At 29.4% G+C, this 14,162-nt stretch overlaps 1 protein-coding gene across 1 annotated transcript in view; it reads left to right on the top strand.

Moving 5' to 3' along the window:
• LOC113557178 (protein big brother-like) overlaps positions 1-14,162 on the top strand; it is a 29,129-nt gene that overhangs the window by 4,943 nt on the left and 10,024 nt on the right. Inside the window, exons 2-3 of the mRNA XM_026962533.1 lie at positions 1,357-1,443; positions 1,629-1,742. Coding sequence (XP_026818334.1) covers positions 1,357-1,443; positions 1,629-1,742 — 201 coding nt within the window. The remainder of the gene's footprint in view (positions 1-1,356; positions 1,444-1,628; positions 1,743-14,162) is intronic.

Raw genomic sequence — 14,162 nt, 5'->3', positions numbered from 1 at the left:
TAAATCTTAGTTACCAACGAGATACTAATTTATTTATTCTATATAAGATGTAGCAGATGTAGGTACTTAATTTGTACTTAAATATAACTCAACACTGATGATATAACACAGAATTATTCATTTCAATCAAATATTGAATTTAATTTTTTTCCTTAATTACTTAAATATTGGGTATTTTAAATTTTTTACTGTTAAGGACCTCAAATAAAGATTTATCCTTGTTATCTGAAAGTTTAAATCCAGCCCACAATACAGAACAAAATTATTTTGTGCTGGAGACGCCACTAACGTACTTGGTAATGTGTTTATGCCTTAAACTTGATAGTTTGACTAGTTTGTCACTTATAGAAAATAAATAATAAAAAACATTAATGTATACATACAATTCAAGATAACATACTGTAGATACAACTTCCAAACTTATGAGTTTGTGGTCAAAATTTTTATTATTAAATAGCCTTATTGCCTTAATGTAGTCTTACACTACGTAGAGATAATTGTAATATTGGATAAACTTGGAAATATATATTTTGTTATTTAGGCCTGTGTATTTAAAAATAATACAAGATATTACTGGTTTAAATAAAAATATAAATTCACAATAATTTTTATGATACGAAAGGTGTTGTATCAATAAGTAATTCGCTCAAGATATTAAAAATCTACTACATAAGTTAATTAAACAACTATATAGAAGAGACTGATGTTAAAGTTGGCTTACTTTTTATATTAATTATATTTAAAATTCATTGAGCGTCGTGACTTTGAAGTTAAAAGTTCAAAGTACACTAAATATTTTACTAATATTTAAGCTATATTATTAATTTAAGTTATCGTTTTCTTTAAAAAAATTGTAGTTGATCAAACGAATAAAACTAAAAATAAATAATCAAACCAAATTATCCCGTTATAGAGGAATAGTTAACACAATATAAATAGTTAACCTTATTATTAAAAAAATAAAATTTCTGTGAAATTATTACCTTTATAAATTCAATTGTTTCTATAAACATACATTATTTAAGTACTGTGTGCAATAGATTAAAATTGACAAATGTAATTAGCCAAAAATTCAATAAATTGTATAATATCAAAATTAAATAAAAAAAGAGTAACTAACATTTTTTCAAAAAATGTAAAAAAAGTATAAGCAATGATACGCTAATATGCTATTATAACTTAGAAGTTGAAAGTTGTAATAGTATTCATGAATAATAAACATATAGTATATTATGATACAATTTTGAAAAGTTAGATTCAATATAATATATACATTTTGAGTTCTGTTTCGTCAAATATGTATAATGTATATTGTATATTGAAATATAAATAACTTGTTTTATAATATGATTTTAGGTTCGATACACCGGTTACAGAGACAGACCACACGAAGAACGTCAAAGTAGATTTCAAATCGGATGCCGTGAAGGTCATGTAGACATTGTAAGTTCTTTTTATTTTAAACACAATTATTAATGATTAAAATATAAACTTGTATTTAAATATTTTTTGATTTCACACAGTAACTATTAATTAACATAGAAAAATTTAAAGACTATAAAAAAATAATATATAATATACCCAAATACCTACTACCTATATCTTTTATTTATTTATCTATATTGCAGGCATTCACCGCGACTGGAACCAATTTGCAATTAATGTTTACTCCAAGTATGCCAATTCCTCCATACCATCAATCTACCAATGGTACTTGTAATTTCGAAAAAGAACGGGGAATGGTAAGTAAAACCCATAACTGCAAAAAAATAACTTAAGAAGTTAAGAATAAACATAATTTAAATTTACTAAAACTTACTAAAATATATTCTATTTGATATTTTATTCATACAATTAATTTTTTACATTATTCGATTACTATAGTTTTATAACAACATATTATATAATAATATAAATAGCCGCTGATAACTCAGTATAATATGATTTTGTGGTTGAAGTAATTTAGGTCAATTATTGTTTTATCTAGGTTGATACAGCATGTTTTTAACTATTGCGGGAAAAATATGATAGATTCGTATAAACTATACTCCCACGTTTCATAATTTAACATGAGAATAATGACTACATAATTTGGAATTGTATACGATTACGTTAATATGATAAAAAAACGCATCGGTTTAACAGTATTTTTTTTGTCATTTTGATTTTAATTAAACAAATACATAAACGTATATAATATTAAATTTAATATCGTATTTGTAAAAATATTATTGTGCCTATATATTTTGAAAGATGAACTATATTTTTTTGTTTATTTATTATTTTTAAACTTTTAATGTATAAAAATAAATGCATTATAAAATTCAAAAACTTATTTGTGTAAGTATACTTTATTTATGCAATTGCATTGAATTGGTAACAAAAAAGGTCTGTTTATCTATTCAAATGGTTAGATACAATCACTCCAATTCCAAAACACGCTATACAAATAATTGAATTCAAAGTAAACTTATTCTTCTTGTATACATCTTTCCAATATTGGCACGAATATTTGTCTTCATCATGTGACTCTTTTCTTTTTTTTCCTTGACAAGCCATTATTTGAATTATTATTTTATTTCAAGTATAAATCGATCTAAATGTAGTTTTATTTTAATTATAACGAAAATAATAGAACTATTATTGATGGTTGGATGCACAATATTTATTTATTTATCTATCATAATACCAATGCAAAATATTCTGTTTCATAATACTAGCCAACTATCATAATAATAATTAAAAATATAATAAAGAATAAAGATATGGTTGTCCATAATATTAAATATTTTATTTTATTTATAATATTTAGATACCTTTAGGCTTTAGTATATTTAATTTGAGTTTATCCTGTACTTCAAAAGTTTCTAGGTATTTAAATTGTTTGGTATCTTGTATAGTTTTTTATAATTTTAGATATTTTACGTACAATTGAATAAAATTATTTTATATATTTATATATAGCGTAACCATTTCAAGTTTCGAACGAAAATTATGATATTGTATACTGTATGTATGTGGGTAGGTATCTTTATATTTATAATATATATATAGTTGATGACTGGCACGTTTCTTTTCACATATAATATCGATTAATCAGTGTTCCACTCGTATAGCCCGTTTTAGGTTGTCAAAACGTTCTGTTGGGAGACATACAAACATGGCAATTCTACTCATCTATATATCACACGCGTGCACACACGTATATAACACGATATATGATTATATATATGTATACGCAGTGTTATCAATGTTAATATATTATTATTACATTTCATCAACAACTGAATAGTATAACAATAACAATATGGACGCGTTGACAATCAATGGGGGGCAGTGTTTACGCGACGAAAATGCAGCAGGAAGAGGAGTGTCTGTATGGATTTTCGCGTAGATTACGTTTTTTTTTACAATACAAACGCGCACTTATATTGTAGGTTAGGTATATTATATTCAGAAAAGGGCAAATAGGGGAGATAAAAAAGAAATCCTTTTAAAATAATAATATAATACTCGTAATATTCTGTAACTATATATATATGTATACGTAACATATATGTATATGTAATGCACGAGAGGGACGCGTTCTCCCTTTTTTCCTCTGGGATTTATATTATTATTGTCACACGCACACATAGACACAGCACACATGTAACATCTCACTCGGCCGAATGGCTCTGTACGTATATACAGAAACGGCGGCGACAAATACGTGTATGGTATTATACAAGGGGAAACGGAAATCAATAGTGAAAGAGAAAAAAGGGCGCAAAGGGTGCCGTCGCCGCCATTTTGTTCCGGGCACATACCAGATGCGACGGCCATTGTAACCGATTTGTTGCCAGTTTAAGTTTAAAAAAATGTAGGAAATCTTATACATATATATCTATTTAAGATATCGCCTGAGTGTATAATATGCATGTGTCGCCGAAAAAAAAGACCGACAAAGACTTTCTATTATACATTCTTTATTCTGGAGCCGAACAAAACATTTAATCGGATGTTTTACTTTATTTTTTTTACGACTTTTTTCTTTTTGAACCTAATTGTATAGCTGTTAAAAAAATGGAAAAACAGATATGCACCATTTTATCGTACTTCACACGTTATATAGCCGAAAATAATATGTAAACACATTATATACATCATATATTATTGTTTAGAAATGCGCATTAGACATCACTGCAGCAGAATGCAGACACAAACATAATAAATATAATTTATGATGAGGTGCTATATATAATAGGTATAAGTTTTACTATATTATTATATACCTAGTATTGCGTTTTATACGACACATAAAACCATAGGACCGTGGAATTATCGGGCATGGCCAATATTTAACTGTTATTTGACTAAATTTTTAGGTATATGTATTATGAATTTAATATTATTAAATTCAAGGTTAGGTATAGGAATAGAAAATAACTCTTAAAATGTATTTTTACGAAAAATATTATTAAAAAAAACAACATGAACTAGTTAACTTAAATTTACATGTTTACATTTAATTTAATTTGAAATAAAACTTTTGCTTAGTCTATAATAATTTAAGCTATTGTTGCCTATTACTTGATATTTTAGTGGGAATATGGTAAACTCTCCTTTTTTTAAAAATTATAAGCTTTTCCAGGTTAGCAATATGTTTATTGATTATCTGAAGTATCTATATAATATATAGTATATAATCAATATTTAGTACAAAATTAAAAGTTCAAAGTTTTAGTCTATTGAAATTTATATAATCGACTTATACTTAAAACCTATACTTTATTGGTATCTTTACTATTATTATAGCACACAGTTAGAGAAAATAATTTATATACTTCAATTTTTTAATATTTGTATATTCATATTAATTTAAACATAAATTATAATGAGACAATAATACGACGAAAAAACGATGTTATTACATAGACGGGTACTTGGGAAAAATAACGTTTACCCTTTAGGTAGTACTAAAATAGGTATACATGGGAAAGTGTACCATTGGGAGATTGAGGCCATTAAAATCGGGAGAGCTTATATACAATAAGATTAAACGAAGATGTTTAGATTTTTTTACATATAATATATAGGTATGACTTTTGGTATTCTAGTCTTCAACTTTGATTAACCTTTACCAAACTGTATTTTTAAATTCCAGAATATTAAGAGTATAATTTATATTAACATACTTATATAAAAGTATTCTAAATAGGTACATTTATTTATTTCCGTAATTACTAAATAGTATCCATATATTGTGTTTAAATATTTAAGCGAAAATCATATTTTATATTACCGTAATTTTTGGTATCACTGGCATTGGACATGATTTAGTTATTAGACATGTTTTATATAATACGGTATAGCTCATTATTACATCGTTTAATCCACCTACACAATAACTATTTAAAAAAAATAAAGCAATCTACGAGGGTGGTGTCAAAACGGTTAATATTATTATACATATATAAAACTCATACCCGTCACTACGTTAGCTGTCTGTCAAATCACCACGGGTGACTGGAACTGTTAGTTTTCACGCCGATCCGCCACCCTGAGTGCCTATTATATCATTAACAATAATCCATTGTTTAATATTCAGAATATGTTTTTATTCTCTTTTATGACTTTTGTCGGGGAAACAAAAAAATAGTAGTTTCTTTTTTCTTTTTTTTTTTATTTGTTTCCCGAACAAATCCCGACATGCTGCGAACACACGCACGCTGGGTAAAAAATATATAAAAAAAAAATTACCCTGGTACATTCACAATAGTTTAATTTGCAATAAAAGCTTTAAAAATAATATATTCGGTGAAATTATACACCCTCAAGTCATATATGATTGTGTTCAAATCGTACGTATAATATAATAAAGACCATAATATAAATCGTCAATCGTCATACGGGGTGGTCTTGGAAATTTGAGCCGTATTTAAATTTATATAAAAATTGATTTCATTAATTTGATTATAATATTTTATGTGTACATACATAATATATATACTTGTCTTACTCCAAATTATTTTTTGTTTGAAAAATCATTAATTATAAAATCAATTTTATTCGTTATAGTACCTACAAGATTCGCATAATTTTCATGTATCGAAATCAACTCAAGTTGCAATATTATAATGCGAATAGGTAATGCATTTTTATGTCAGTGTTTCTATATATACACCGTTGAATTAGAATACATGACTACCGTGTAAAATCGTCGACGGCATAATATCTTTATGTCAATTGGTTACGTTGTACGTCACATTCAAAATTGGCCATGAACAATAAAATAATAAAAGGGCATGTGGACGTGTTTCTTTGATAGAAAATATGCGTTCTAGACAGGCTTGACAAATTTCTGAAGGGCCGGTTGAATGTTTTACTGCAGGGTCTCAATTTCAGATGTTTGTATAAAAAAAAAAAAATACATATCCCCGTACACCCTAACTTAAGTGTATAAATAGGTATAGGATGGTCTTTTATCACGAACTGGTAGCGCGAAAAGCCGTTTATAACATAAAAGCGTGTATATTTTGAATATCTATCTATTGGACACACAAAAACATGCTGTACTCATATATATTGGTATTCATCCATACCATATTGGTGCCGTAAGAATGAAAATAATTCAACACGGTCTGGAATGATTTTTAATAATAATATGTAAAACAAAACGTGGTTGTAATAATAATATAAAAAAAATGTATAAGAATAACAAGACAATATGTATAATGTATAATATACTATGTAATTGTTCTATTTAGATTTAAAAACACGATATAGATAATATTATATAGGTGTATTATACCATCTATGTATATACCTAACGTTACATTATTTATATCGGTTTTTGAAAAATATTTTTTATATTCTGTTAGATTGTTAGCTTTGTAACGTTGGTATCTATGGTAAATTTTTCAAGTTGAATTAACTTTACCTAAAGCAGAGTATTAATATTTACTATCAATGTCCATTCTTATAATTTAATTTTATTCAGAAATAATAATATGTTGAGTATGGAAATGTTAAGACAAATTCCGAAATCGACGAAAGCATAACTAATAGAATGTAGAAATGTATCTACTTATGTACTAACTGTACTTTTATGAATATTGTATTAGTAGGTACTTATTTGGTATTATAATATAATAATCTTCTATAACGGCTATTTAGTTGAGTACAATAGTTTGCTGCAGTTAATGGTACCTTAAAGGTATTATAAAATGAATGAAAATACCGTTATTTTTAAAACGAATATAATATATTTAAAAGTTACTTGGTGGTGGTATAATGTCCCCCCTCTCCAAAAAAAAACAATGATTTGTAATAATAAAAGGGAAAACAGATTATGGTCATTTAGCAAAAAAAATACAATAGGAGATACACATAAGTATCTAAATCTCTTCGGTCCACGCGGATGTTTCTTTTAAGGTTTCGAAAAAAATAACCTCTACGTTTTTAGTATAGAACATATTGGTCGGTGCGATCCAAGAACCATACTATAGAAAGGAAAAAGGATCTTTTGAGTATTCCTTTACACATTATATGAGGTACGATTTGTTATAGTACCGGATTATGTGAAATTGAGTGAATGAATTTCCGTGCGGATGATAGTAATGAAGATATTTTTTTTCTCGAGGAATTATTTAAACTGACCGAAACGAAACGTGTTACAAATTTACCTGCACAATGGCGGTATCTCCAGTAGTCGACTGTATTATGTTGGCATATTGATGCGCAGATCTCCGTTTTAAAAAATGTATATAGTAATTATTGGTAAGCGCAGGTGATATTTATCAAGTGTTTTCAAGCGAGGAGACTAAATTCATAGCCGCAGTATTTTAGTGCAGTTTGACGTTCAACAAAGCATTTATTTGTGCATTTATTACCGTGAATTTAACTATCATCACTAATAGTTTTTTGTGTCTAGAAAAAATATAAATAATAATACATTATTTTGAAAAAAATCAACATCGATGGCGTATAAAAATTACAGAACTATGATTTCTAGCGTTTATTCACATAAAACATTTAAACGATACCAACTATCCTCACAGTTATCATATAAATAATAATTATAATGTATAAAAACGAGGGGCTAAACGGTGAACAGGTGTAACAGCATATTAGGTAGCTATACGCATTTAATACTATTATTATATTATATACGCAGTGTTGGCGTTCAAAGCGTATAACAACTACAAACTGCAATCGTCACTGCAACAGATAGTGCCTATATGGCTATATAACATACACACGCACCTACACGACTTCGTGTTGTATTATGTCTGTATAGGTGTATAACCTGCAGCACTCCGCGGCGTATTATTGCGCATCGTTAGACCGGCATCGTGTGTTATAAATAGGTGTATTATAATATGTGCAATTTATGTATTTAGTATTTACATAATAATATTATATATTATGTGTGTACACTGCTGCAGATCGGCCTGCTTATTCGGTCCCTGCCGTTGTTGAATAACAATAATGATAATAATAGTACTGTAATGACTTGACGAAAATCTACGTGTATGGGGAGGTTGGAGGGTGTCGTCGTTATCGTCGTCGTTAAGCGATGCAATATTATAGTGTATACGTATATATATATATAAATTGCTGCTGATCCGGCAGATGACCTCGTCCCGAAACGTTTTATTCTGTTTGAGTTATTTTTCAAGAATAATAGCCCCCCTGCTCGTTATTATATATAATGAAACGTCGCGCGCGCCCCTTTTTAAACCCTCTAAACGACTTCACATTTGTCAAAGCCCAAGGGTAACTATAGCTGATTCGATAGTCCTCCAGCATTATAACGCATGTAAAATAATCGTGACACGTTAAAACAATAAGAAGAACATTTTAACATCTATTAACGTGTCGTAGGTACCTATCTATAACCTCCATGGTCGTTATACCTGCAGGTATATATTATAATATAAATTTCCTGCCATTTAAGGGATCTGTTTTACGTTTTTTTCTGTTGTTATTATTATTATTTTTTTTTTTTCATATGACTATTTTATAATAATTTCTTTATAAAACGTTATTTGTTTTGTCCCGTGTGACACGGAAATTAATTGCGGGTCGTTTATAACGACCGCGTACATTACCGGTCTGCAACGACGGATATTGGTGTTAATACGAACGCGTGATAAAACATAAAAAAATAATATAGGTTCATATTATATATGGTGCATTGTTCAGAGTAAACAAAACTAACTACGTGGGAATGGATGAGGTTATACGTGCTGTACTTAAAATAATAACGCGAGCGATTTTTCGCCGGTGGTTATCGTTACACTACAAAACTACTAAAAACAACAAAAGAGTTGTTTGAAATAATAGCAAATTACATAACACATTAATAATACATTAAAATTATAAATAAAAGTTATTTATACCGATTAACATGACGTGATCACACAGATTTCAATTATCGCCAATTATTTGTCTTAAGAAAGAAGCGTAAATATAATTTTAATGCCTAAGATACATTATATGTTCCACGATTCACTGACCATTAATTGAAAAAAAATATATTATATCGTTGGCATTACAATTTTTAATATCATCGTGAAATATAACATGTCAATTTGGACATTTTTTTCTTGGATATTTTATCTTAAGTAGTTAAGTCTGTCTTTTATAGTTTATAATATACAAAGTATATAGGCGCAGATAGGCTTCACGTTTTTCGAGGGGATGGGGAGCTACTTGATAAGTTGTACTTATGAAATTTGACAAATTTCTTTCTTTATGATACTTATATATTTTTACGTAATGTATTAGTTTTTTGGTAGCTCATTTGTTTAGAGGGGCTTAGCCCCTTTTTTTATTGTTGGCGCTTATAATGCGTGATGTATTGGTGTGTTTAATATAATTTGAAAAGCAAATATTTATGATGATCGATGAACAAAAAAAAAAGTTTGTTCGTTTTTTCCGTAAAGATTTAGCGTACGAAACCATTTTAATTGATTTCCACTCGAACGCGCGTATGAGATACTATAGAAGTAAAACAGTTATACATGTTTGTAGTGTGCCTACTACATGTACCTCTCATATTATATTATTGTGTAGAATAATAATTGTTGCCTACCTATACAGCAGCCAATCGATTGAGAACGCGCGTCGATTCGGAAGAATTTCTCAGCTGGAAACAACACACACACACACGTCGTTGATATTATTTGATTATTTTTACCCTTTTTTTATTTTTATTATTTACCCTCGTGTCGTAATGACTTGTACCTTATTCGAACCCTCTCGTACGCGTACAACTGCCAGCGTGAACGTTTTGTCGTCACATTAAGGCCTCTTTGACTCTCCCAGCGTGATCCAAAAACACCGCGTATATGTATGTGTTTATAGGTACACATCGCATCCGCTGTCTTTGTATGTAAGTCCAGCGGCGAGGTGCGCGAACGTATTACAACAATATAATATATTATGTCGATCCGCTTTCGGACGTACATTTACGATAATGATTCGCGCGGTGCACTTGTACGTGGAAACAAAAAAAAACGAACGCACTCGACTGACGCATGACAATAAATAATTGTATCCATCATCAGTATATTAAATTTAGGTCTATATACGTATGTACGACGTGTGTACTGTGTATACGTGTTTGTTTATCGCAGACAGACATCTGTCAACAGTCACCGCCGCCGAGTCCGTTTACGCAACCCTTTTGTCCGTCCCCATCATACATAATATTATATAATATGTACACATTTTCGACTATATATAAATAATATTATATTATGCCACTGCGGGTCCTCTTCGCCACCCCCCAGCTACGACCGTTCTAAATAAATAACGACAAGCGTGAAAACGGCCCACCACCTAACCTAACCTAACCCGATCGGCCGCTAAACGCATATTACCTATCTATTATTATTATTATACAAATATGTGATTTTTATGCATTTATTGCCCGCGACCGATTTTTATTTTATTTATCGATGTCTATAAATTATGATTCGCCGACGTGAACGATCCCACTGTGCAGCCGTACAGGCCAACCGTTTAAACGTACATTTAATATGATATATAATACGCGTGCCGCCCTATATAATATGCGTGTGTGCTGTGTAGACTGTAGGTAACAATAGATTAGGAATTAGGATTTGTTTTTTAGGGATCTCCCATTTTTTAATTTTTATCGCAAAGCGAAATCCATAAAGTCGCGTATTACATAATATTATAATATTATTGTGATTGTGTGCGTATATTATATTATAGATATAAAAACGAGTCATCGCGATGTGTGTCAGTTTTGACTTTCTCGTTGGCCTCATTCGCAGTTCACGCAACTCACGTGTATTCCCCATGAGTACCTAACCATATTATTAAATAGTTTGCAATATATTTATTGGATAAATATTAGATTCGTAAATTATATCACAACTCATGCGTCATAAAAATAAAAAAAAATCATCGGAAATCAGCTAAAACGAACGTAGGTACTTAGGTATATTATATTTATTTCGCAAATTGTTTATTATTTATCTAATTAGTCGAATAATTCATGATGCTAATTTTCTACTGAAAAAAAATTTTATAATTTTTAATGTGTGGTACGTACATGATGGAAACGTCGTTCTCGGCATAGTATATGTGCATTGTTTTTCTGATTTATGCGATCTATAATGACTGCAGTAGCGATAAATTTTTACCAATCGCACGAGATGAGGTGTCGACCGTTGTCCGTTACATAATAATATTATATTATAATACATGCAAGTATTATATTATATTTTGCAATCGTTCAACCGTGTAATAATATTTTGACTGGATATAATCATAATATAATATAATACCGACGCATATCGTGTGGTTTTTTTTTTTGTTTCTTGCTTTTGGTCGTTACTTTTCTTTCGGATTGTTTTGATTATACGAAAAAAAGCCTGGCGCAGGACACACGATACGCGCGCGCAACGGCCAAAACCACCGACTTGTACTGACCGCAATATATGATTATTATTACACACACGTACGACCGCAGTGATTTTTGAAGATCGAATTTACATATCCGATTTCTCCCCGACCGACCGACCGCCGCTACACGTATAATATCATAACCACGACCGAAGAGTCACATACATACACATCATATCATATCTCCGGTCCTGCCGTGATCCTCTATTAGCTACCGATCCCTGAAAACAGTATAGGTATTTGTACCTTTGTATAGTATTATATGAGGTTTTTTTTTTTATTCGTAGGTATCTAATATTATTTATGTACAGAAGGATTCATTTGCAAGCACGCTAACCCCTATTTTTCATTTGATAATTCGGAATTTTTAAATTTATTTAACGACCATGTATTCAAATTATTGGCATTTTTTGTACTACTTAAGCAGTGTCCTTTTTATGTGCATGTCTAATTAAAAATTTAAACAAAAAGTTACTGAAATAGTAACTATAGTTATTCAAATTTAATTTAATAAGATAAAAAATATAAAAATATAAATAGTTTTTAAAAACGGGTTTATAAATTAGATGTAATATAGAATCAATTATTTAATATACTTGGAGTATTTTTATAAATTAAAAATATTGATAGAATAATATAAACGATTAAAGTTTTTAAATTATACCGTAGTCCCCAAATCTTCTAAGCCATCAGATACCAGAATGATGCTTTTATCTGTATTATACACTTCAAAGTCAACTCAAAAACTACTAGAACGAATACTCCCTTTACGGTAGAAAAGAGAGTTTCTCGTTTAAAAAACACAAGTTTGTGTATCTGCAGTATACTCTTTAAGTAATATAAAGTTTGAAAATAATGCGGTCTTTAGGCATATTTGAAAATTCAAAAATCGTTTTTTCATAAGTGCATTATTGAAGAATAGGAGGTAACCATGCTTTGCAAATCATCCTATATAATATAAGTGTGTGCTATACTTGTGGGCATACCATTATAATATATTACAACAATACGTCCGCGCGCATAGGCACATATATTATTAAAATAATAATAATAATATATTGTGCGTGTGTGCGCGCGCGTGGAGACGACGGAGAAAAATATAAAACCACCGTCACGAGTAACATCATCATCGTATGTATCGCATAATATAGTATAATATTATAATATAGTATCTACCCGACCGCTACAGCCGTTATAGTCTGGGTGGCCCTGTCTACGGACGTTACTTCCGAATCGGCAAACTCGGTATGCGCATGTATCGTATGTTGCACTATGTATCCATATACCCATATAATATTATATATGTGGTGTAATGACGTCGTAACGTACCTTCGCATTAGCTCATTACCTCGAACACAGCCCGAGTCCATATTTTGTAATGCCGTCTTCTATAGTTCTATATATGTAGTATCACACTCGCACGGCCACACAAGTCCGATGATGAATATTACATCGTAGTGTGTGTGCGTATTACAAGAAGACAAGCGCGAGACGTATTAAGTTAAATATGTAATATGAAATTGTCAAAAAAGGTAAAACCTTAAAAAATAGTAAAAATATAATTATTTTCATAAATATTGTTTTTTAATGACTTAAATTTACGTAAAAAGTTATTTCTAAAAACATTAATAATTTACGGGAAAATAAGTGATTAGTAATCACCTAATATTTCCTTTAAAAGAATTACTTGTACATATGATGTGATACACATTTGTTATTTACAATATTATAAACATAACCGTATATTCCAGTGATTTTGATAAAGTTGATATTCTTATAATCAGTTAGTTGTTAAACATATTGTTTATAGAGATTAATATAGTTAATACTTTGCCCTGGTTATTATAAATAGAAAATTTGTATTCATTATTATTCGGCTTACAAACATATCCTATTATTAGAAGGTATTGCATCTACTGAATAAACTTACAATAATGAATGTATATCGTATATACGATAATAAATTCTATTAAGCCTTAACATTTTCTAAAAAAATTCTTGTCTAATTAATTTACAGAAAAAAGAGGCTTCTCATTTAATAAACAGAACATTTTATGACCCAAAGAACACAAATTCTTGAGTAGTACAAAAAAAATCTTAAAAATTCCAAAATATGGTCTAATTAATGTTTAAAATTCATCATAATTAACTCATAATTTAAATCAATTGGTTATTAAATAAATAAACGGAGGTGATCATGCTTAGTGAATCACCGTGTATGCCAACGCGGGATGCAG

Source organism: Rhopalosiphum maidis, chromosome 3 (genome assembly GCF_003676215.2).
Source record: "Rhopalosiphum maidis isolate BTI-1 chromosome 3, ASM367621v3, whole genome shotgun sequence".
NCBI classification, from domain to species: domain Eukaryota; kingdom Metazoa; phylum Arthropoda; class Insecta; order Hemiptera; family Aphididae; genus Rhopalosiphum; species Rhopalosiphum maidis.
This window is presented reverse-complemented; position numbering and strand designations above follow the sequence as displayed.